This window comes from Dipteris shenzhenensis, chromosome 30 (assembly GCF_047967505.1).
Source record: "Dipteris shenzhenensis isolate YYH24624 ecotype China chromosome 30, Dip_SZ_1.0, whole genome shotgun sequence".
Taxonomy (NCBI): Eukaryota; Viridiplantae; Streptophyta; class Polypodiopsida; order Gleicheniales; family Dipteridaceae; genus Dipteris; species Dipteris shenzhenensis.
In genome coordinates, this window is record NC_141625.1 from 7,054,168 (window position 1) to 7,078,933 (window position 24,766).

General features: G+C 45.7%; 1 protein-coding gene across 4 annotated transcripts in view; it reads right to left on the reverse strand.

Moving 5' to 3' along the window:
* Positions 1–23,876, reverse strand: part of LOC147881661 (K(+) efflux antiporter 5-like) — a 76,031-nt gene extending 52,155 nt beyond the window's left edge. For all 4 annotated transcript variants that reach the window (XR_015543925.1, XM_087401323.1, XM_087401321.1 and 1 more), the window contains exons 1-10: positions 23,048–23,876; positions 22,294–22,343; positions 16,211–16,278; positions 8,720–8,810; positions 8,481–8,542; positions 8,188–8,263; positions 7,944–8,018; positions 7,760–7,831; positions 6,534–6,617; positions 6,314–6,382 (exon numbers count right to left, since the gene is read on the reverse strand). Coding sequence is in view for 3 of the 4 variants with exons in the window: in XM_087401323.1 (XP_087257449.1) it covers positions 6,314–6,382; positions 6,534–6,617; positions 7,760–7,831; positions 7,944–8,018; positions 8,188–8,263; positions 8,481–8,542; positions 8,720–8,810; positions 16,211–16,278; positions 22,294–22,343; positions 23,048–23,381 (981 nt within the window). In the remaining variant the exon portion in view is untranslated. The remainder of the gene's footprint in view (positions 1–6,313; positions 6,383–6,533; positions 6,618–7,759; positions 7,832–7,943; positions 8,019–8,187; positions 8,264–8,480; positions 8,543–8,719; positions 8,811–16,210; positions 16,279–22,293; positions 22,344–23,047) is intronic.
* Between the last annotated feature and the right edge of the window lie 890 nt (positions 23,877–24,766).

Sequence of the window (24,766 nt, forward strand, 5' to 3'; positions counted from 1 at the left end):
AGAGGGTTGTCTGTAAACCTTGGGAAGACCAAAGTCATGGTCTTCAACACGTCATACCAGGTTTATAGGAGAGGCGAGTTCTCTTTCACATTTGATGGGCAGGAGGTGGAGCTAGTCAGGGAGTATACATATTTGGGTGCCACATTTAGAGGTCCAGTCTTCACCATGACGCATGCAGCACGAGATAGGATCAGTAGAGGGTATGCCGCCTTGGCTCTTCTCGAAAGGCAGTGTGCACAGTCACATTTTCAGCATCCCGACACGAAGTCCTTACTTTTCGATACGCTGGTGAGACCTGCAGCCACGTATGCTAGCCCCTTTTGGGAAGGAGATCTCAGTGTTGCAGATTGGAGACGAGTAGAGAGGTTACAGATCATCATGTTCTCCAGATTGATCAGAGCGAAGCCCACGGTACCGCATCAGATTATGCTCGCAGAGTTTGGAGCTACACCCCTAGCGCTAGATGCAGCATTTCAGTCAGTTACATACTTGCATAGGATCAGGGCGCTCGGAGACTCAGCAGCAGGCAGAGCACGATTACCGTGGCTAGCACTGACATCCTCGCAGATGTTAGCGGAGAGAGGTCATACTTTTTGTTGGTACCACACACTCTCCACATGGCTCACCTCGTTGGGCTTGGATATGGATAGGCTGCCACCATTTCGATACAGCATAGATGCCCCTCACCTCCCTCTCACTCGACATGAGCTCAGTCAGGTTATCAGGGCAGATTTGTTGCAGCTACACACGTTTCGCACTTGGGTTCATCCCACGGAGCTTCCTACGAAGATGGCCACATACCGTGACCATTTTCTCAGGATTTCAGAGGATGGCTTTATCATATCCCCAGGATATATCGGCGTTCATATGTCACACTCACTCAGGATTGCCTTGGGCCAGCTCAGGGTATCTTCCCACAGATTAGACGTTGAGGCCGGCAGGATGCGTCGTACAGCTACCGGACATAGACCCAAGCGAGAGACTAGGATATGCCCTTGTTGCACTATGGGGGAGGTGGAGACTGAGGAGCACTTTGTTTGCAGATGCCCTTTATATTATGAGATCCGTGGCAGATTTCATTGTTTATTTGGGCACGGATTTGGACCTCTCTCTCGGATTATGGAGTATGAGGATCAGTATTGCTTAGCGTTGTTCATCAGGGAGATCACCAGATACAGAGAGAGATTCCTCAGAGAGCACCGTCGCATCCCTGCCAGAGACCTGGTTATTCATGAGCAGGACGAGGCGCAGGACCATGAGCACAGAGATAGCCCATCTTGCCAGAGAGCACCGATGGTTCCACCCCGAGGATGTACATATGACATGATCCGGCAGCACCGCAGGATGATCTTACACAGAGGCCGTACCCATCGCTTTATTTCTAGACGACGGAGAATGATGGCAGATTTTCGGAGGAGATTGCTCCATGGAGACTTGGCACCGCCAGCAGCCCACTTGACACTTGCCCAGATCTTCACACTCATGGCAGGAGGCATGGTCGATGGCCATGACTTCCATCATTTCTTTGGATCACAAACCCCTTAGGGAAGACGATGTTCCTCATATTTCATATTTTACATTTTGTATCTAGGCATTTTTGGTACTCTATTTCATTTCATTTTGTATCTAGGATTTTTGTAGCCATTTTTGGCATCTTAGCTGTATTACGATGAGGCCACTTAGTTGGCGCATCGTTGATGATGTATTTTCCTTTCGGATGATTTCGTGTCCCATAGGCCATGTATGGCCTTCCGTGGACCTTTAATAAAATTTCTTTCTTTCTTTCTCTCTCTCTCTCTCTCTCTCTCTCTCTCTCTCTCTCTCTCTCTCTCTGCCATGCTGCTCCGCCACGACATGCTCCAGCTCCCTGTCACGCTAGCTTTGTCTAGCTCCAGCCTGCCCGCTCACGCCTCCTCTGTTGCTGCTCCCTCCCCGCGTTGCTGCTTGCTCACCTCCCCTTCCTACCGCGCTACTGCTTGCTCCCGTCTGCTCTCCCCCCCATTGCTGCGTGTCTGCTCCATCTGCTCTCCCCGCCATTATTGTGCCTTTGCTCTGCTGCTTGCTGGCCGCTCGCTGGCTGCTAGCACAGGAGCTACAAGCGCCCAAAGTGCCACGGGGGCATCATGGGAGCCCTCCACCAACACATGAGCCTCCAAGCTATCGCGGGAGACACGGAACAGAGACGCCGGCTGCCGGGGTGTTCTTATTTGAGCCCCGAGGCTCCATAGCTGCCCCACGGGCTGTTCAACTGTGCCATAAGGGGTGTTGAGGCCCATAGCAGCTGTTTGTTGCTTGTGAAGTAGCCTTGGGCTGCAAAACACCAAGGCTGATCTTGGTAGACAGCCTCCTCAGCCCTCGCAATCTACACCAAACTTGTACCTGCTAGAAGACTATCAGATCAAGAAAGGTTGCCACTATGGGGACAAAGGAGAGCTCACCCGACCAGAAAACAAGGGGTAATAAGGACCAAAAGTATAGCCTCATCTGGACGAAGGCGGAGAAAATAGAAGACCCGAGCGCCAAGGCTTGCATATCAACACTCAAGGAAATATGTAAGATGCAAGACACAGAAATTCAAGGCCTACGCAAGAAGCTGAGAGAGACTAGAGAAGATGAGCTCTCAAACCTCCGAGCCCAAATGCAAGATGAAATGAAGAAATGGCAAGAGGAGATGCAAAACAAATGGACATGTGAGAAAGGTAAAATGATGCAGGACACGACTCGTGCTCTAGATGAAAGAAACAGGAATTTGACCTCAAAAATTGAGACATTGGGAGCCCATGTTGCTGCCCTCCAAAGTGAGAATGACAAACTGAAGGCAAGTGCACATTGGGAAGAAGGGGAGTTTCAGCCACCTTTTAACGGGGAGCTGAACACCATTAAAGAGCGAATGCAGCAGCTCAAAAATGCAAAGGGGACGTCAGAGGAAGGGTGCAAGATCATTGATATGCTGAAATCAGAGAATGAACAACTCAAAAAGGAAATGGCAGCTTTGCAAACAACGGTACAAGGGAAACATGCCGAGTTCACACAACAAATCACGAAGGGGAAAGCAGATATGCTTGCATGGAAAGATGTACTAAAGAAAGTACACAACACCAAAGAAAAGGGAGCTCATTTCTGAAACAATTCAGGAAGAAAAACGACAGGACAGCAAGACTTAGAATGTGCTGGTCAGAGGCCTAACAGTAGGTGATAGCCCCATGTCAGATGCCAAAATCCTCTTTGACAAGATGGGAGTAAACCTCACTTGTGAATCAGCCTGGACAGTGGGTAAAACAGATGCACCAACGAGGCCTTTGGTTGTAAAGCTGCGAACAGCCACAGATAGATCCACCCTTATGAGTACACGGTCAGCACTGAAGGGGACCAACAAGAGGGTAAATAGGCAGTTTACAGAGACAGTAGGGTGATCATTCGAGGTGATGGCTGCAAGACAAGAGGGTAAATAGGCAGTTTACAGAGACAGTAGGGTGATCATTCGAGAGAGCGTAGAAAAAGAAGTACGAGATGCAATAGGAGAAGGGGACAGCACATGACGGTGTCTAAACGATGGGGCGAGTATGCAAAACAAATTGAGGATGGTAGTGTGGAATTGTAATGGCACCCTATGGTCCGACCCAGGAGGGTTCTTGGAGACATACCATAACAGAGATGTGATCTTCTACACCAAGACACATGAGAGCCTAAAGAGAGGGCTACCCCCAGTGACAGGATACACATGGGAGTCTGCCCACAGGAGGGAACTGAGGAGGGATAATGAGGATCCGGAGGTGTGGCTGTTCTCTTCAGATCACATCTGAGGCCACTCCTCTCTATGATACGAAGGGAGGAGCATGCACGACACATGTGGATTCGAGTCCAATTAATAGACACACAACCGACCTTCATTGCAATATGTTACTTTTCCCCAAACACATCATCCTATACGCGAGAGGTCACCACTGACGGGCACAGCCCATATGAAACTATTCATAATGATATCACGGAGTTCTCCAGACACAGGGACACTCTCAATGCACGTACTGGGAACAGACAGGTGGGCATGTTAGATTAAGATGAGGATTCCCTCATAGTATTGGAGATGGATGCAGCACAGCTGGGGATCGTGAGGCAGTCGACAGATGCAGATGCACCAGTGACAACGTATGGGAGACACCACATGTCATTTGTTTACTTCGCAAAATGTACGAGCTGCCCTTCTCCGGCTTCATAACCGACGATCACTAGATCATAAGGGATTACGCACTGAGCATTTTGCACATGGGCAAGAGATCCTGACCCTGATATTAGCACAGTTGTTCAACCATGTCATGGCTTCCCACCTACCTGGAGCACTACCACCATAATACCAATACCTGGGAACTACCGTACTCCACACTTTGGCTAAGATATATGGGTCGATACTAGAGAGGGAGACCAACAGCCACACAAAGGGTCACAGACAACAAGCACTTGGGCAGGCAGGATTTTGGAGGCAGGATTTCGGAGACAGCACTCCACCATGGATCACATTTTCACCCTGAGGGATATTATTGAGAAGGAGAAGTAGAGGCATCAAAAAGTCTACACTTGTTTCGTAGATTTTCGTAAGGCGTTTGACACTGTCCCGCGCTCTCACCTGATCAAGAGGTTACAGGAGCTACAGCTCCCAGATATCATGAATTGGGGTGAGAGTGGCAAGGGAGAGGGTCTACCCCAAGAGAGGCGATATGCACATTTTGTGACATACAGGAGGTCGAGTCAGAGGAGCATTTCAGTTTCAGGTGCCCAATTTACTATGAGATCCGAGGATGCTTCTACTGCCTCTTCAGAGATAGTTCTAGGGTGTTGTCCCAACTTCTCTCCTATCCAAACCAAAGATGCTTGGCGGCTTTCATTCATGAGGCAGTCACGTACCGCGAGCATCTATTTCAATCACGGAGACAGGAGCAGACCTCCTCCTTGGTAGACCCTTCTCAGAGCTCGATCACGGAGTTCTTCAAGCCAAAGCATGTGAACGCCCATACTACGAGACCTTGACATGATCGCCATCCAGAGCCAGCGACAAAACAGCCCAAACAAGGGTTGACACACAAATTACATGGGGATATCCCCTCTCTGTTCAGAGTCGGGGCTCAACCGACAGGGGTCACTGTAGCCCTTGTTAGGCACAGAGCTATGACCTGCAGACGACACAGGACCACGCCCGCAAGCAGCCAACAGCACTCTATTGCCGACTTCATGATTCCGCTGTCTCATCCGGGATGACCTGATGATGATGATGATGATGATCATGATGGCGATGATACTGATGTGTAGTAGTCGATCACTCTGACATGACTATGTAGTACTAAGCACTAGCTTTTTGCATTCTGCATTGGTGTGGATGCTCGTTTAGTAGCTCCACCCTCACAATTTGTTTGTATCAAGATTCTCACAATCTCATAGACCCATCAGGCTTCCGACGACTTTAATAAACTCTCTCGCCCCCTAAAGCAAATGTACTAGAGGGTTTCTTGCTGTCCCATAGACCTTTTGGTCTCCAATGGACGTTAATAGACTCTCTCTCTCTCTCTCTCACACATGTAGAAAGCATGGATAAGAGGATGTGATTCCTTCTATGACTGTCAAAGGCATCACATCATCTAAAATAACAAACGTGCATACACGTATGATGCAGGCTAAAATAGGGCTATCACTTCTTTTACTTGCAGTCCTCGATGACGCTCTCGAGCTCATTAATGTGAAGGCCAAAGAGTGAGGGGGACAAAGAGCAACCTTGATTGATCTACTGGTACTAATGAAATAGATTGATCCACTGTTTTGTAATGAAAGACGGAGACAATACTCTTGTTTAAATCTTGTACTCTGCATTTTCCTAAATCCTTGCAATTGCTGCTCTATTATCCCATCTTACATCCTAGACAACCATTTTCTGCTGTACAGAGACGTTTTAGCCTTTATGTGACCAAATGCTTCATTGTACTGTGAGCTTTAACAAGCCCTCTTGCTCGTGTCCCCACTACACAGCCAGTTCAATGATTTTCATGTTCATGACAGTGGCAAGTATTTTGGGCTAGCCCCGTTTCCTAGTAAGTACCACGGTTGTCCAATAGCTACCTGCCTTACTTTTCTTGTCTAGTAACCTGTCTTACCATGTCTAGTGAGGATACGCAAAGCCTATGGTATTAGGCCTACCACCTGAGACTATGAATAATGTGTTAGAAAAACATTGGAGAAATACAGAAGAGAAAAAATAAGTGTACACAGCAATACACAGAAAAATTTTCCAAAAAACAAACTCTTCCTCTGAGCAAAACAAATAGCTCACCACAGCCGTGGAGGACATGGATAGGAAAGCTCCAACAAAAATCCCCTCAGTGGTTTTTGCTCCACAGAACTGTACAAAGCAGCAAAATATGGCATAGCATCAAAGGTTGTCGAAGTTACATGATTTGTTTCCTTGAAAACTGTTGTCTGCACAGAAGCAGCTTCTAAAGAGGCAGTAAAGTGCAGCAAAATCACTAATCAAGGTTGCAGAATATAAATACCAGTGCAGTGATGCCACAAAGACACATAAACATGATTATTTGTAAAAGGCCTCCAAAAATTGCCACAGATCGTACAACCCTCAGCTGCAAAAAACAATGCTTTTACAATATCAGTGGGATTTGTAATTTTGAGATGCCTCACGCACACACCTAGACAAACACGTCCCCCACCCCCGCATTTATCCTCGCTTATACTGCCTGGATCCCACTAATCCCTCTTGTCACAGTTTTCCAAGGAGCCCACACAAGTATTTCAAAAAGCATCCTAGATGATTACATAATACAAATACAAACGAGCACCCCCCGAGAAATGAGAATGTTCCAGCATCCAAAATATTTGCCACAGGGGAGCTAGAATCTGTCTCCCATTCACTAACTGCATGAGCTCTGTCTGACCTTGTAGATCAATCCTCGAAGTTAAGGTTTAAAGAACTTGACTATACTGATGCAGCCACATACATATGCATACTATCATGCAATCCACAGTGTGGGCTCTGTACCTGTGCACTGGTGCAATTGACTAGAACTTACAATGCGTCTTTCATCATTGATGACTAGAACCTCCCACCTGACCACAGTCTACTAAAAATGCCAACTGGCTGAACAAATGATTACAACAACACAATGTTTCACAATTGCTCAACTCATCTCAATCCTGGACTGTTCTAGTATTGCACATCTGACTCTGACTCTAGCTTGGTATGCATTCTGTTGCCCAATGACAAACCTAAATCTAAATATATACCTAGATGAATCCAGGAACATTCCCAAACTCATCCTCTAAAAACACAACATAGTGCAGTTTCAATCTCACGATAGTCACTCATAAGATTGAAAACCATAAACTTCATCATGCATAGCAGGGACTAGCTACTATGACATCCCCACTGACGTCATCAGCGCCCAACGGTGGGTGTAGACCATAGTATAAAAATATGCTCTCACACATACAAATCCACACACCCACACATACTTGAGCATCCATTTATACAAAGTCTTCGTACTGAGTTTCTGTCGGCACTCCGGAGCTGAAGGGCAGACTCAGCCATGACGAAGGCTAGCACTAAAGGAGAAGGCTAACAAAAAAGTAGTCCAAAATCCCTTCATTCAAGCTACAACTGCTTGTGAAGTCTAAACCTAAATCTAAAGCCTGTTTTGAGAGTCAAAAACTATCAACCACTATAAATAGCAAACCTAAATTAAAGCTTGTGTTGAGAATAGAAAACCTTGCTTGCCGAAAACTCTAGACCCAAGGCAAACAGGAGGAACACCACACCAAATTGGGCTACTGTCTCCACCTGAAAGGAACATAACAAAGACAACGTTATGAGACTGCTACTGTTACACTGTACCATATCTAAATCTGAATAGTGAGAGCACGCGTGCTCCTTATTTAGGAAAACTCCTTACCTGAACAAGCTCACTTACAAAGCTCAAACCACCAGGTCCAATAGCAGACCCAGCTAGCAGATAACCGGTGATTACCTGTAACATTAACAAGCCTCATTCAGAAATAGCCAGCCATTACTGAGCATACATCAAACACATATCCAAAAACTTAATGGGCTCAACCATGAGATAGAAATAAGTAAAAGCGAGTATTAGTTCAGTTTTTCAGTAACAACTGGAAGCAAAAGTCAGTCAAGAAACAAACTGGCTGGCCAAGACAGGCAAAAATTATTCCACCAATTGCTGCTGATACTATTACCACCACCATGTCGGAAATGAACCTGTCAAGTTGCACAGATTCATATTTAGGGAAGCGCTCAAAATGTATCACAGCAAACAAAAGACAGTAATTACAAAGCTTAGAGCATTGTGCAGTACTATCAGAGCCTCGGGTATCAACGTCGAAATTCATGAGTCCACAAATGATTCATAGGGAATGCAGGCTAGTTTAAAAGCCCCTTGCAGATTTCTGTTGCATTTCAAAGTCAAACTTGATACCTTAAATCAAGCTGCAGTACAGGATACTTGGACTTGCGATTTGACATGACAAATATATTGTCCTGCAACAAGTCACCTCAGAACATGATAAGCAATTCAGGTCCTAGCAGACAATAGCATAACATAATGGGTCTGCATACATACAGTGAAGTCATAAACCAAAACCCATACTTCGATCTTTAGCCTTAGGCTGTGGTATCAACATTTCAAGGACATGTTAAATCAAGTTGTATCTTCACCTTCTTATCAATCAGAGTTGGCATTTCTTCAGCTCCACTGTCAGGATCTACTCTGAAAACATCCTGGATTTGGAATGATTTTGTCGTTCCACTGTAGCAAAAACCCATTAAAAGTTGACCTGGATTAACTTTGAAAGAAACCCAGTCAGTAAACAAAACCATGCTTATATTCTCATCAGTATCCAAGCACAAGACATCATTTGGTTTTCGTGCAATTACGGGACCACTTGGATAAACCTACTGCTACTAAAATATTAATTGAAAACAGGAAGGGAAGGAGGACGTAAAGAAAGGAGAAGATTAAAAGGGAAGACAGAGAAATAAATTTTTAAATGCTTGTAGAAGCCCAAGAAATTCTATGAGACAGTACAGTAAATGGGAAATGCCAAAGGGAGAATCTAGAAGCTTCTCAACAAAGTAGACGTCCCAAATCCCCTCAAGTCCAGTGCGATACAAGTTAAGCTCGCTGAATTGTACCGTCATCAGCTTGTACAATGGAAACAAATGTAGCCAAATGGTCTGCCTCAAAAATGCATCTCCCTATGTAAATCAAGATCATGTGTTGCATCTTGTGCTAACCCTAGTTAGCTTACCTCACCTGGGTGAACTGATCCCTAGACATAATGGGTATTCGGCAAGGTGAAAAACCTTCAAAGCTAAGGACCGATGTAACTAGCAAGTATGTGGATGTCTAGAGAAGTTTTACAGGCCCCGCTACATATGGTTGTGGGACTCTCGCTATATGATTAACTCGACCCTCATTACTTGGGTATGGATCATTGTGGTGCCTGGACTCCCCAGCAATAGCCCATGAAGTTAGACTTCAGCATGACACCCTTGAAATGTGTCATGGTGTTACTCCATAGCTTATTACTGGCTGCTCTAGCTTGGGAGTGTGACCCTAGACTTTCAGCACAAGGGTGACTTACCATACTCTAGATCTATGGCTAAGAGGTGGCTAAGAGGTGGGCTAGAGAATCTTTCATTGTCTAACTAGCATATGAACCCTTAGTCCCGTATCTCCCGAGAGTGGTTGGCATGCTTGGGGACTTACATTGGCATCAAAACCAGCTTCTAGAGGAGATAAAAAAGGCACAATTTTCTTTCAGATGATCTCATGTTTCCCTAGACAAGTAAAAAACAATTTTCCTTTATAAATATGGTGTCAACACATCGTACAACTTTTAAGGTCCTGAGAGAGCTAAATTGTGGATTTGATCTGCTCTTGGGATCCTGCATGTGTAATTCTACAAGTTAGTTGAAACTAGAAGTTGTGCCAGGAAGCAAATTCCAGGAAAAAAACCTGACTCAGTAGAGGATTGGGTCTAGGGTCGCTTGCAATTTGAGAAACAGCTTGGAGAACAAAAGTGATTTGCAAATTCAACATATGTAAGAGCTGCACTTTAATCTTTGGAACTAGATTCCCAATTTGGACAGTGCAGTCTGCATTTTGGGCCTTTTACTGAGTGATTTCTGCATTGATGCCCTATTTAAGCAATGCTTTCAAACAACAAGAGGTCGAGCTGGTATTTTGATTGTTGTAGGCGGTGTCAGACCTCTTGCATTAACCAGTGAGTGGCTGGAGGAGACAAACACTTTCTAAATAGCACACATTTTGTAAGCGTAACCACAAATAGCAAATCTAGCTCAATTAAAGGAAAAAGCAAGCTCTAGATGCTGAATTTTATCAAAAGCAGGTCTCCTTATTTCATAATTGTAATTTGCATCTACAAGCCTCTCTCTCTCACCTATGCCTCAGATAAGCTAACCTGCATTCTCTCTTGTAAATCACACCTACTCCTACTGCGTTTGCCTTGCTTCAAAAGATTCCACAATCTTGAGGGCTACACAAATTTCAGCTTTCCTCAAGAATTATATTTGCTTTTTGCTTATTCCAGGAATCTATCTGCACACAAAAAAAATTGAAGTTCTACATAGCATTGATTTGCATTGAGTTGGAGGACGTCAACAATGATCTCCTTCATACAAGAATCTGTGCAACAATTGTACAATCCTCTTTACAATTTGCAACTTCATATGTAGATGCAAGTCTAGACCATACAGGCTATACACATAGTTTTCAGCTCCTTTGGTTTCTATGCACCTTTCTTTTCAGCCAAAGGCCCATTAGGGGGAAAAGGAGGAAGAGGAATGTGTTGATGCAGGTTGTGTGAAAGGAGTACTTATTTTACATTCACCAATTAGTGCCTTGCTCAAGTGTAACTTCAGGCCTTCACTTGGTGGAGAGATCATTCTCTGGTGGGTGGATATTGAGGGTCCTCTCATTGTCCTTGCAGCTCACAGCTGAGGGGAATAAGAAGTTCTTGTATGCACAGGCTGCCAAATGGTTTTATTCTCATGGCATGATCATCTCTCCCATACTAATACTCCCAAGATGCCCCTACTTCACACATGACACATCAAGAGACTCATCGGGTCATCAAACACGATCTAAGATTCAGCAGGCCCATGTCTCCTAAACCCATGTCACCAAAATTGTCACAATCATGCTTTAGCAGAAGCACTAGTCCAATGACTTATTCAATTAACACTTGGAATTTTAAATAGCCATGAACTGAAAATTAAAAACAATAATACCTTTCATGAATCCTCACAAAGATTATTAACTAAAAATAGAAAGTGGAGCACTGAGTGAGCGACACCACATGGGACACAAATGATGACCACCCCTTGGCATAGCTAAGCCTTGACATATTTTTGTATTCCAATCATGCTTGGCTTTGATTGTTCCAATTGCCATCATCCTCCTTTTTGTCTTATAACTTCATCTAGGTTTTCTCGTGAAGCAATAGTGGGTAGGGCTCATCAAACATGATCCATCCTTCAAGAAACATCGTAGGTGGGCGCAGTCCATGGATATATTCAACTACCGCACATGAACACAACCATTTTGTCGTTTCGTTAAGCATTCCATTGTGAACTTTTACTATTGGAAGCTTACCTTTGACAGTGCTTCCATCTGTGCTAGCGAGCTTAGAGTCATACCAACCCTCTACAGCTCCTCGAAAGCTTATAGACCAAGAACAGGGCATAATTCTATATGCGGGATCTTCAAACCCATAGTCATGTTCATGAATATAGAAAGAGCAATTCATTACTCACGTGTCTACTGACGTGAGCATAGCTAATTCATTTTGTCCACCTTGTGACCAACTGCTCTCAATTAATCTCAATGAGAATCTCTCAATGAATCTCAATGAGAATCTTCACCTTGTATAGACTTCACTCTCCTTCATCTATCTTTAATTTGAATTGTTTATTTTGAAGCATTATGATCCTCCTATGTTCTTCGTCGCATAGAGATCTTGTAAGATCTTCCATATCTCTTGAGCTGTTTTTGGATTACCAAATCTGCAATTCTCTTGATGATCATGAAAGGGTGACTTCATTTACTCAAGTGCCACTAGTTTGATCTCTATACCTTGCGTCAACATCTCGATCCCCTTAGGCCACTAGATGGCCATGAACCTTCTCTTTCCAGATAGGAAGGATAATTTTGTCTAGTTTTTCAGACTCAAAGTTTGGAATATATAAGTTGGAACCCCTGTCAAGTTTAGATAATCTGAAGCCTTTTGACCTAATTTGGAATTGCAAGCCACACAAGCACCCTTGAATGTGAGAGTTCCTTCCTCCTTGCAAAGAACTCCACCCTGCAGTTTAAAGAAGATGTTCAGGTCTTCAGTCTCCTAGGGTTTGAGTCACAAGCAAGGCCATCCCTAGATAACCTTCTATTAGAAAAGTAGAGAGTTGTTGCTTGCTCAAGGCTATTATTCCTGTGTAGCAGAAACCCAGGAATCATTATAGGATACAACTCAAATACATGTTTCCTCTCATATGAGTTCTTGTCCAGGGACAGTCTAGGTCAGTCTCTCAACCTTAGGTCAAGTCAGACAGTCAGCCTTGTTCACTAGTACCCACTGGAGAACAGTAGGTAGTCAAAGGCTGACCAAATGGACCAGAGGCAAGCAAGGAAGGCAGCCTGCAAAGGCTGCCCACGAGGCTCCCTGATCCAGGGAAGGGCTTTTGTAGAGGGGCAGCAACCAGTCGGCTCAGCCAGGCTGGTTGGCTGGCTCCCCAGCCCCTATAAATAGGGCCCTTGCTGCCCTCTCTTCCTCACTCAGTAGCCTCCAGCCTTCAGCAATCCTTCAGCCAGTCTTCAGCCCTCAGACCAGCCTCTGTGTCTCCTATTTTGTCCCTGTTCAGCCTCATTCCCTTGGCCATCAGTTCAGCCATCTGTGGGAGTACATGCAGCCCGTCAGTAGGGTGTTGGACCAACAAATGGAGCAAGGTTTGGGTACTATTTCAGCAGCTCTTTTCAGTTATCTTTTACAGCTTGCACAGCTCATCTCTCAGCTCTATATTTCAGTCATCACTCAGCTCTCTTTTAGAATCTATTAGTCCTAGCTTTCACTCTCACTCACGCAGTAATCCTGCATCCCAGTGGACAGCACAAGCCTCTTCCTTGCCTTGCAGAAGTGCCCTACATCGTCAGTGTGGACAGCATCAAGGTCTCATTATTGGTTGGCGTTGCCTCTTAGGCCTCTGCGTCTGCAATACGTGTACACAGTGTACTCTTCAGAAGCATGTTTTCATGCTCTCTCGAAGAGTGTTATTTTTGTCTTTCAGTTCTCCAAGTATAAAGCAAATTCTCCCCTATTGGGGGAGGGGGCCCTCAGTGGGTACAGGGACCCAATCGGTTGTTGACTCTATTCTCTCTCTAATCTCATCTCCTTTCTCTCTCTATGGTGCATAGTGCTAGTTCCTCACTAAAGGTTAAACAAAGGTCTTGCTGTGATTACACGATCAGATAACCGCTGCATGCTACATAATCATTTTGACTAGTTACAATGCCATCAAAACCTCGTCATTGGGAATTCTTTCATATCCACTCTATTCAAAGAACAATCGATATTCATTGTAATGTTGGATTCAAGGAAGCTGGAGACAACAAGTATGAAAAACAGTACATGGATTGCAGACTAGAATAAACTGAAAAGAGAAGTGGAATGTACTTATGTGATAGAGCATGGATCTATTGCTTTGGTTCTACCCCCTAAATCACAGCATGCCCAACGTACCTACCATTCATCCCCTAGCCCCGTCATCCAAGACTTGATTAAAAAGGGGCCATATCAGAAAAAGGCATCTAATTATATGTCCACTCATGTGTGCGTCATCAAACTAATAAGGCTGATCCTATTAAAAAGCCAGGGCTGCTTAAGCCACTACCAGTTGAAAGACAATAAATTCTAGAGCACTTACGTTAGGAGAAGGGGAATGTACTTATGTGATAGAGCATGGATCTATGGCTTTTGTTCTATCCCCTAAATCACAGCATGCCCAAGGTACCTGAAGAGCTCCATTCATCCCCTAGCCCCTTCATCACCCCGTATCTTCCGAGACTTGAGAAAGATTTGGAAAGGGGCTGTATGAGAAAAGCCATCTAATTATACTTTCATTCATGTGTGCAAAATCAAACCAATAAGGCTGATCCTATTAAAAACCCAAAGATGCTTAAGCCACTAACAATTTCTTTCAAAGGCAGAGCAACATTAGTTGGATTCCCTCATTGCCCACCACACTCGGCAAATATGATGGTAGAGATATAGCCATTGATTGGCTCACTGTCACCAAATTCGTACTTCTCCCAAGACGTAAAGAGGAATCTTTATTGCATTGACGATGGTCAAGAAAGTTGACTTTGGTTAACTAGAATAAACTTTGTTTTACTTTTTCTTTGCATTAGTAAAAGAGAACCATTGGGACGCCCACAAGGGACTAGGATTAGTCCAAGAGCTAGGAATGCATGCATTTTGCTAACCTCTAATGGGTTAAAGTGTTGGAACTTGTTTGTGCAATGTGTAGGACCTAAGAGAGTGCAAAAAGAACCAAAGACTGGGGAGAAAAGCACAAAAAGCAAGTCCCACGAGGCCTAAAAGCATGGACAACGGGGGCACCTCTTTAAAAGGAAGGCCCACGAGATAAAAAAGGCACCAAAAGCACCTGATTTAAAAATAAAGCCTAAAAAGCTTGGGTTTTTTGTAAAAGTATCTTTTAGAAAGCAAGCCCTAGCTTTTTGCTAGGCCTAGTCTATAAAAGAAAGGCCCTAGGCCTCCCAGATTCATTCTAGAGTTGTACTTAGCGTCATGCTCTTTTCAGAGCCAGTTGTACAAAGTATTATTCTATTGCAATAAAGACCTTCGGGGGGTCCCACCCTTATTTTTGGGCCCTAGTGTTGCGCGTGCTGCGTCTCCTTAGGGCTGGGCCCTTGCCTTGATTGGAGGGTCAAGGTCCTAGAAGGGTGGGCCAAAGGGCACTGGTTTGAGAGCCCTTAAAGGGCTGGACCAGCCACAGACTGGTCGGCCAGTCTAGTCAGCCAAAATGGGCAAGGCTGGTTGGTTTTTATGACAGGCCCTTGGGCCTATAAAAGGAGGGCCTCCAGGCCCTCATATCTCATCTTCTGGAGCAGCCATTCACAAGGAGATTGGAGCAGTGGAGCAGCTGCCTTGGGGCCTACATTCAGAAGGACCAAGAGGACCTGTGTGCTGCAGACAAAGCTTGAAAGGGGCTTCCCACCTAGGCTGACATTCAAGGCAGTAAGGTGGAGAGGATCATTCTGGACAAAAAGTCTACAGGCGCTCGAGGTGGAGCACGTGGGCTCGAGTCTAGAGATAGCCGGCAGATAGGAGAAGTACCTTGTGGTAAGATCAGAGGACCACACCATTGGTGGGACTCTGGATCTCTCTCTTTGTATTGTGTCCATAGCTTTGGACGGAAATACATTATTTTGGTGGTTTCTATATCTGGCTGGTTCATTGTCTATTGATGAGTCTGCACATCCATGTGATGCACATTAAGTTAAGAAGTTTGTGATTCCACACCCCACACACTGTGTGAGCTCCTGGGCTATTCTATCATTCTTCCGCTGTGCATACCCTCTGTTGGTTGATTTCTAACAGTGCTGAAGCTGTGTGAGGCTGTGCTTCAGCAGACAAGCAACATTTACATTGCATTTCTTTCTATAAAAGGGTAGTCATTTCCATTTCATTCACATTCAGTTAATGCCGGGGTCATTGATATTGTGCTTTTGCAATTCATCACTGTCATGCTTCTGATTTGCCTATGGGTGGCACAAAAGTACACACGTGTATAAAAAATAGCATGATCTCCCTTTCAAACAACAATCTCAGATGTGCAACGACATTCACGTGGTGACTACGGTCTAGAAAAACCGATTCAAGAAGACAAAACGAAACAAGAATACACGAAGTACATTATCATGCGCACAGGCATTTGCAAGTGTGTGCACCTAGGCATGCACATACTTACGAGAATAAAGTTGAAACCAATCGCTATTGAATGCTTGAAGCTTCACAATATGACATGGTAGATAGGCATCATTAACACTGTAGCTCATGAGACAAAGATAATGCCCTTCAATAAAATCTTCAAGAAAGAAGACAAGCTTACTTTTCCATTTGAGTTTCATTTTTCTTAGGCTTGTCATGATTGAACCTGGCAACAGTCTCCAACACAGCCTGTAGAGTATCCATGCCAAAAACACAAAAACCAAAATGAATTGCACTGAAAATTTACAAGTTTAATGTGTTTCTTCTGCAAACCGTTCAATAATGTTGTCAAAGCTATGATACATATTAACCGATGATTATACATAAGTAGATCAAGATACAAATGTTCAAAATCACGATCAGAATTTAACATGCATTTGTATGTACAATTACCAACAGTTGAATTGCACAAACCTAAGACTTGGGAAAAGCATCCACATAATTGTGGCGGCCGCATTCATAGATGTATGTATGTACAGAAATATATAACATAGATACATTTATATGTAATAATGCGTGCAATCATGTATGTATGTACATAAATATATAACATAGATACATATGCAAATACATCCAAGAACTTGCCCAAGCTCATTCTGGACAAGCAAAGAATCCATGAACGCAAGCACACTTAACTCATCATGTTTAAACCATGTATATACCTTCATAAGACTAGAATATATCCAATCTTACAAATTAATATTTTTTATAGAACAAGCAAAAGAACAAAATAGAAAGTTTAAAAACCGAAAAAGAGTAGTTTTTTATCTTATGAAAATCATAAGCTATGTCATTCATTGTAAGTAATGCTAAGATATCTCCATCACTCACACTGAATGGGCATGAAGCTTACATAGTCTCACTAACTATGCCCTCACTATGTACTAAGTGCTAAAGCATGGAATGCTAACTAAAAATAGAGAGAGAGAAAGAGAGTTTATTAAAGTCTTCAAAAGACCGAAGGATCTATGAGACAGAACCACACAATGAGCTGAACAAGGGGAGCCTCTAAGCGGGCATCAACACCCAAGACAAAATAGATGTCACTCCAACCTTGTTCACAGGGAGGGAGGTTTTGAATAGAGAAATTTGAATAGGGAGGGAGGTTTTGTTTAGAGGGAGGGAGGTTTTGAATAGAGAAATAGGTTGATGAAGCACCTTTCGAATTTATCCAAAGGACAACTCAGAGTATCCATAATCAGTAGACCTTTTGAGCACTTCACCCTAAGCACATCAGTCAGTCACCTTGACATATTTCTGGAGATCTGCTTTTACAGACTCAATCAATTACACCAGACTTTGAGTTGATCCGCTATGTCTTAACAGAGGATCTGTTAGACCAGCAAGGGACATCGATGACTATTTCCAAGACAGCTTGGCCAAGACCTGGTGGATCCCACAGCTTTGGAGCACGCATGACCTAGAAACCTATCTGTACAACACAGATGACCCATCATACACAGCTCAGGAATACGACTAGTACCATTTGGGAAACTGAGTACCTCTGGCAGTTCAGCATGAGAGAAACCCAAGCTCATTCCTCAGCGAGTTCCTATTTGCAACTCAGTAAAAGTGACTGCCATAACATCATCTCCTGCAGCAATACCTGCAGGAGGCTGCAGTACAGCATCCCCTCCTGTCTGGGAAACTGATCCTTAGTGGCCCATTATATATGCCAGTCGGCCAGCATGTCAGCAGTGCTCTGCATGAAGCAGTTTGGCCAACTCTAAATGGGATGGGAGCAGGGCCAGTCGGCCAGTCCAAGGGCTCTTCCAGCCCAGGTTAGGAGAGGCACTGGAAGTGAGGGGGGAGAATGTCTGGAAAGGCTGGGGTGGAGAAGTTTATATAGGCCTACCCTTGCCTACTGAAACCTCTCCCTGAGATGCGTGGAGCAGGAGTGGAATCTTACAGTGAATGTTGTTCTCAGGTTCAATGGTTGGTTCAATATATATACAGTTCAGTATACTATGTTCTCTGAGTCGATTGTTGAGCTTGAACTTGTGTTAGTGCAAATTGTGTGAATTTTATATCCTGGGCATGAAGATGAGCAACCCATTACTGTCCACCTTCTGACCAACAGCGGCCAATGGATCCTTTAACACACTGAATTTGACCAGATGTTCATTTATTCAGTTGCCTTCTTCCATCTTGCCCACATGGCAGCTCTCCTTACCCACCAATCCTACGTAGGCTTCATGTTCCTGGAGTGGGACAATTAACCCTTTACTCCAACATTTTGTGCATCCATCAGGGCCAACCAGTGGCCTAAATGTACCAACTAGCAAGGCATTTTTTTGGCTATCACTTGGTGGCCCATACCTGCCAGCATCCAAGCCTCCAACCGAACAGCCAACCCCAACGAGCGGACCACCTGATCCAGAAAGCAGGCAGGCCATTCCGCTAAAGGCCCAGATATTGATGGTATGGTGAATCCACAGAGAAACACCTTTTTCAAAAGCCACATTTTTGCATCAGCCTCCAACATATTGAGGGTATGGTGGGTTCAGAAAAGGTTCACCCAAAACGCCCCCTATTACTAATTTGTCTACTGCATCTTCTCTCTGATATCTGGATCATGTCTTTAAAAACATGATCATTAGATAAGACACCTTTAATAAGACATAGACATGCCTCCTTGTTGGAAAGGTCACCTCCCCATCTGTAAGCCCCCAAATGAGGAGAGCGTGGGGGAGGGAGACCTAGGGCAGAACATGCCCAGAGAAGAGAAAGGGAGGAGGACTGCCACATGGGCAGCACCTCACACAAAGCAAGAAGGGTACCTGGCAAGTCGTGGAGCTCCTGATGTACGGGGCAGACACGTGGACATCAGGGACCTGAAGCAGCCTGATTGCATAGGGATTTCCAGCAAGGACAGACGGCGCTTCAGTATGGAGAAGGTACGGGATGCATATGTGGCTGTACGGGGCTGGTATAGACCTGGCAGGAGGCAAGGATGCTGCAGCGGAGAGGCGCAACCATGGCGCTGCAAACAGGGCAGGCTGGAGCCTGCAGGAAGGCCCGCAATAGGGTGCATATGGCCTGGGCCAGTGGTGCAGTGCCACATGGCAAGGCGTGTACAGATGGGCCTGCAAGTGGGCAGATCAGAGTGGCGCAGCAGAGGCGGGACAGACCAGCACATGGGTCGGCCAGGAGAGAGGCTGGTTGGGCTGCTTTGAGGCAGCCAACCAGGCCTTATATAGGGCTGACCTAGGGGCTGGGCCCTTGCCTAGGTTGGAGGGCCAAAAGCCCTAAAAGTGTGGGCCATAAAGGCCTAGTTTTGTGAGCCCTTAAAGGGCTGGACCAGCAGCAGACTGGTCGGCCAGTATGAAGCTGGCTGGTTGGTTTTCTACAGCAGGCCTTAGGGTCTATAAAAGGAGAGGCTTGATGCCTCATTTCTCATCCAACATCCAGCAGAAAGTGGAGCAGACAGGAGCAGCCTGAAGGCATTCCCTTTGGCCTCACACTGGGGGTGAAGGAGAGCTGCAGACTGAGTTCCCTAGAGGCTGGACCTTGGCTGTCTACTAGGGCAGCAAGGTGTTGTGATCATCATATCACTTGGAGCAGCAGAAAAAACCCATCAAAAAGGAGCAGCAGGCAGCTTTTCTTGGGCCTCATCACTAGAGGAGAAGAGAGCATACAGTGGCTGCAGACTTAGCTGAGGGTGCTGCCCACCTAGGTTGGTGCAAAGACAGCAAGGTGGAAGGGATCTAGACGGAAAGTCTACAGAAGCTCGAGGTGGAGCACGCGGACTCGAGTCTAGAGATAGCCAACAGATAGGAGAAGGACCTTGTGGTAAGATCAGAGGACCACATCATTGGTGGGACTCTGGATCTGTCTCTTTTGTATTGTGTCCATAGTTGTGGACGGAAATATATATTTTTGGTGGTTTCTCTATCTGGTTGGTTCATTGTCTATTGATGAGTCTGCACACCTATTGTATGCACATAAGTAAAGAAGTCTGTGATTCCACACCCACACCGCACACTGTGTGAGCTCCTAGGCATTACTATAAGTCTTCCGCTGCGTGTACCCTCTGTTGGGTCATTTCTAACATGGTATCAGAGCCCAAGTAGGAGGCTCACAGGTGTGGGAGCCTGAAGGCAGGGACCTTGTTGAAGGACGACCCTGATTCAGAAGCTCTAGGGAATCGACTTCCATGACTGGAGGATTGTGCCCTTGCGAGAAGGAGGGTGACTCAGGTTCAGTCAGGTGCGTTTAAAGTTCGCAGTCCAGGTGATCTGGAGATGTACTTTTGTTGCAGACCTTGCCAAAGGAAGGACGGGTTGAAACAGACCCTCAAAGCATGGTGCCTGGAAGACTCCAGGTTGTTCACTCATTATGAGGGGGACAACTGGAAGATCGTGACGGCTGGATTGCTCGAGTTCAGAGGCGGGAACATGACTAAAGGAGGTGGTACCAGGAGGTGCTACCAAAGATGGACCTGTGTACCAGGATGGTGTGCGGAAGCGGAACCGGACTTGGTGGAGCAGGAGCCACTGGATGAAAAGCCAGGAAAAGATTTCGACACCGAAAGGTTCCAGAGGACTACGACCAAGAAGTTACTGGAGCATTTTCATCGACGTGTTGGCATTGGGCCGAGATGTGTCGGTGAGAGGGGGTGTGTGACCTCCCCATCTGTAAGCCCCCAAATGAGGAGAGCGTGGGGGAGGGAGACCTAGGGCAGAACATGCCCAGAGAAGAGAAAGGGAGGGGGACTGCCACATGGGCAGCACCTCACACAAAGCAAGAAGGGTACCTGGCAAGTCGTGGAGCTCCTGATGTACAGGGCAGACACGTGGACATCAGGGACCTGCAGCAGCCTGATTGCATAGGGATTTCCAGCAAGGACAGACGGCGCTTCAGTACGGAGAAGGTACGGGATGCATACATGGCTGTACGGGGCTGGTATAGACCTGGCAGGAGGCAAGGATGCTGCAGCAGAGAGGCGCAACCATGGCGCTGCAAACAGGGCAGGCTGGAGCCTGCAGGAAGGCCCGCAATAGGGTGCATATGGCCTGGGCCAGTGGTGAAGTGCCACGTGGCAAGGCGTGTACAGATGGGCCTGCAAGTGGGCAGATCAGAGTGGCGCAGCAGAGGCGGGACAGACCAGCACATGGGTCGGCCAGGAGAGAGGCTGGTTGGGCTGCTTTGAGGCAGCCAACCAGGCCTTATATAGAGCTGACCTAGGGGCTGGGCCCTTGCCTAGGTTGGAGGGCCAAAAGCCCTAAAAGTGTGGGCCATAAAGGCCTAGTTTTGTGAGCCCTTAAAGGGCTGGACCAGCAGCAGACTGGTCGGCCAGTCTGGTCGGCCAGTATGAAGCTGGCTGGTCGGTTTTCTACAGCAGGCCTTAGAGAGCTGCAGACTGAGTTCCCTAGAGGCTGGACCTTGGCTGTCTACTAGGGCAGCAAGGTGTTGTGATCATCATATCACTTGGAGCAGCAGAAAAACCCCATCAGAAAGGAGCAGCAGGCAGCTTTTCTTGGGCCTCATCACTAGAGGAGAAGAGAGCATACAGTGGCTGCAGACTTAGCTGAGGGTGCTGCCCACCTAGGTTGGTGCAAAGACAGCAAGGTGGAAGGGATCTAGACGGAAAGTCTACAGAAGCTCGAGGTGGAGCACGCGGACTCGAGTCTAGAGATAGCCAGCAGATAGGAGAAGGACCTTGTGGTAAGATCAGAGGACCACATCATTGGTGGGACTCTGGATCTGTCTCTTTTGTATTGTGTCCATAGTTGTGGACGGAAATATATATTTTTGGTGGTTTCTCTATCTGGTTGGTTCATTGTCTATCGATGAGTCTGCACACCTATTGTATGCACATAAGTAAAGAAGTCTGTGATTCCACACCCACACCGCACACTGTGTGAGCTCCTGGGCATTACTATAAGTCTTCCGCTGCGTGTACCCTCTGTTGGGTCATTTCTAACACTCCTCCTATAACATTCACTCTTCATTATACCGATCGTTGGCTGAAGTCGTCCAATGGGTGGGAGACAGGCATCCAGATATAGGAACAAAACATGTCTGCCAACGTATGCACCCAATAATGAAGAAAACAATCCAGAAATCCAGTGTAAAGAATGAACATACTGGATAACAAGGCGTCGCATAACTCTCTAAACCTGCATACGGACTGGGCCAAAAACATCCAAGAGCTCAGAATAGCATACTAATATCATTGCAAGTAAGGTCTGAAGTGCCAACCTGTTGTCCAGAAACACTGTCGTTAAAGCTACTGCCATTTCCTCCACTACCTGAAGCACAAGACGAGCAAAAAATCCAAGTGTCATGGGCATATGCAGCCATATCCAAGCGCATAGAATTGCTATATACAAACCAACCAATGGACATGTGACGTCAACGAAAGACGACATCAGAAAAGACAATTGAAAAACGGAGAACCAAGATAGGGCTACACGTCCAGACATTTGCTTTGCATCTTCAACTACGCAGCATCTATACATGGAATAACATACATGCGGCATACAAGTCACAATTTTCTGCATCTTCGTTCATGGGTCTATCATAGAAAGCCTAATCGCTCATCAGAATCGAGAACAAGTATTGGTTATGGATGAAACACATTTTACTAGAAAGGGGCTAGCTACCACAAAAACTACACTAGATAGAACTTCCGAAAACCTGGACTTTGGAGTTGTTAACTGAGAATCCGAAATACATCCTAAGTCTAATTTCCAACTCTACAAATATAGCTGATGGCACGAATGCAGCCATCTTTTGTTTGAATTACATTAATACCAATTTGTAGGCAGCACTACCTGATCATTCCTCTGAACACAATATCTATAGATATTAAGGCAAGCATGCTCCATCAACTCAACAAACCTAGGATTCGAAATGCAGATGAAATGCAAAGGTGTATACAGCTTCCTTTTGTTTCCCACCCTTCCTTCGTTAAGATGTAATAAGGAGAGTTGTACAGCGTTTTCCGACTTACCCTCTTGCTGTTCTTTCTCGGAAAACTCATTTTCCAAAACTCGATCAATTATATCCGCGATGCTTCCTTCTTTAGGAGGAGGAGCACCGGTTGTTACGTTCGCTTTGGTCGGCTCATCGATCCCTTCGTCGAATGCTTCGTCCGCCTCCTCATCGATCTCAGCAATCGCTCCGACGCTTAGATCTGTAATGCAAAACATTCCGAGGAGCAGAGTAATGCACAAGCATTGCCAGAATTTGATGCGCCTCCGGTTATTTGACCCGCTCCATACGAAAGCCATATGAGAATGTTTGTTAAGCCGCGTGCTACCAACTGAGCACCCAATTTCCCCCATTAGATCTCCGGCTATGGTATGGCATCACTCAACACAAGTCCTGATGTAGAGATTCCATGCGCAATGGCTGTCTGAGGCAATGCGTTTCCCGGCAGGGTGTCAGTGAAGGTGGGATGTGTTCGATGCGTAGGAATGAATGTCTGTCAAGCTGGCCAAGGAAGGCGAAAAAGTTATAACTGTGTACTAGACGGAGCAAGAAAAGGAGGAGAGAAGCGGGGCTAAGGAAAAGAGGCGCGATCTCGAGAAGCAAGGCTGGGGCAATTGATGAGGGACGGAGAAGTGCGGGGGAGAAGGAGGAAGGGATGCAATGCAGATCCGATCGGGGAGCGGGAAAAACGAGGAGGATGAGGGGCGGAAATCGACGGAGAAGAGGAAAATGAGGGTGCTGGAACGGAGATGAAAACAGAAATGGAAACAGCAAACAGACAGGCAGAGGACGAAGTTGAAGGTTTTCTGTTTTGGTTATGATTTTATGAAGACGATGAAGACGATGAAGATAAGTGCTCATTCCCGCGCCTGCCCCTTGCTTTTTTTTGTTTTATTATGTTTTAGCAGAGCTCACCTGCAGTGCAGTGAGAATATTCCCACCACATATGCCCCCTCTCAGAATGGCAAGTGTCCACATCCTGAGCAATGTAGCCCCGGTGCCGCCGCAGCGCACCCGCCCTCTCGCCTCAGCTCGCTCCCTGCGTAGGTCACAAGCGGCTCTCGTAGACAGTCGCATGTGCGCATGTGCAACTGTGGGGAGATTTTGCGCAATCCAGAGGATGGGAAAAAAACAAGGGAGCACATCGTCTGCTCAACAGCACTGCCTTTTTGAACTTTTATGGAGTAGATCGATAGTAGCAAGCACGCATGCGAGAGAGACAGAGAGAGAGAGAGAGAGAGAATTAATGGAGGGGATGAGTGTCCAAAATTGATGGGGAGGAATGAATGTCCAAAATTGATTGGGAGGACACTTTTTATGAAAAGTGTTAATAGAGCTAGCTAGTTAAAAAAGAAGATTTTGACCAATCTGGTGAATGCAAGTGTTAAGAGTTTGAGCCAAGGATTGGAACTTGTTCCTTCACAAAAATACTAAGCACTATGGGCCTTGAGGCCTCCTTTCCCGCTGTGGAGCAACATCCCCCGCCAAGCTATGAGTTTCCCAATCTCCTCCACAAGTCCCTTTCAACATCACACACTCATTTTTGTCGTGGGATTATGTGAAGGACTTTGGTTTGCTGAGCAACAAGCTCAACCATCCATTCCACACAGAAAATGCCCCCATTTTTCCATAATTCGATCAATCACTACCTTATCTTCAGTCCTTCTTACATCTAGTATGAAAAGTGAAAGAGAACCATTATCGATGTCTACTACTCACCATTCTCTGGGCCGAAAAC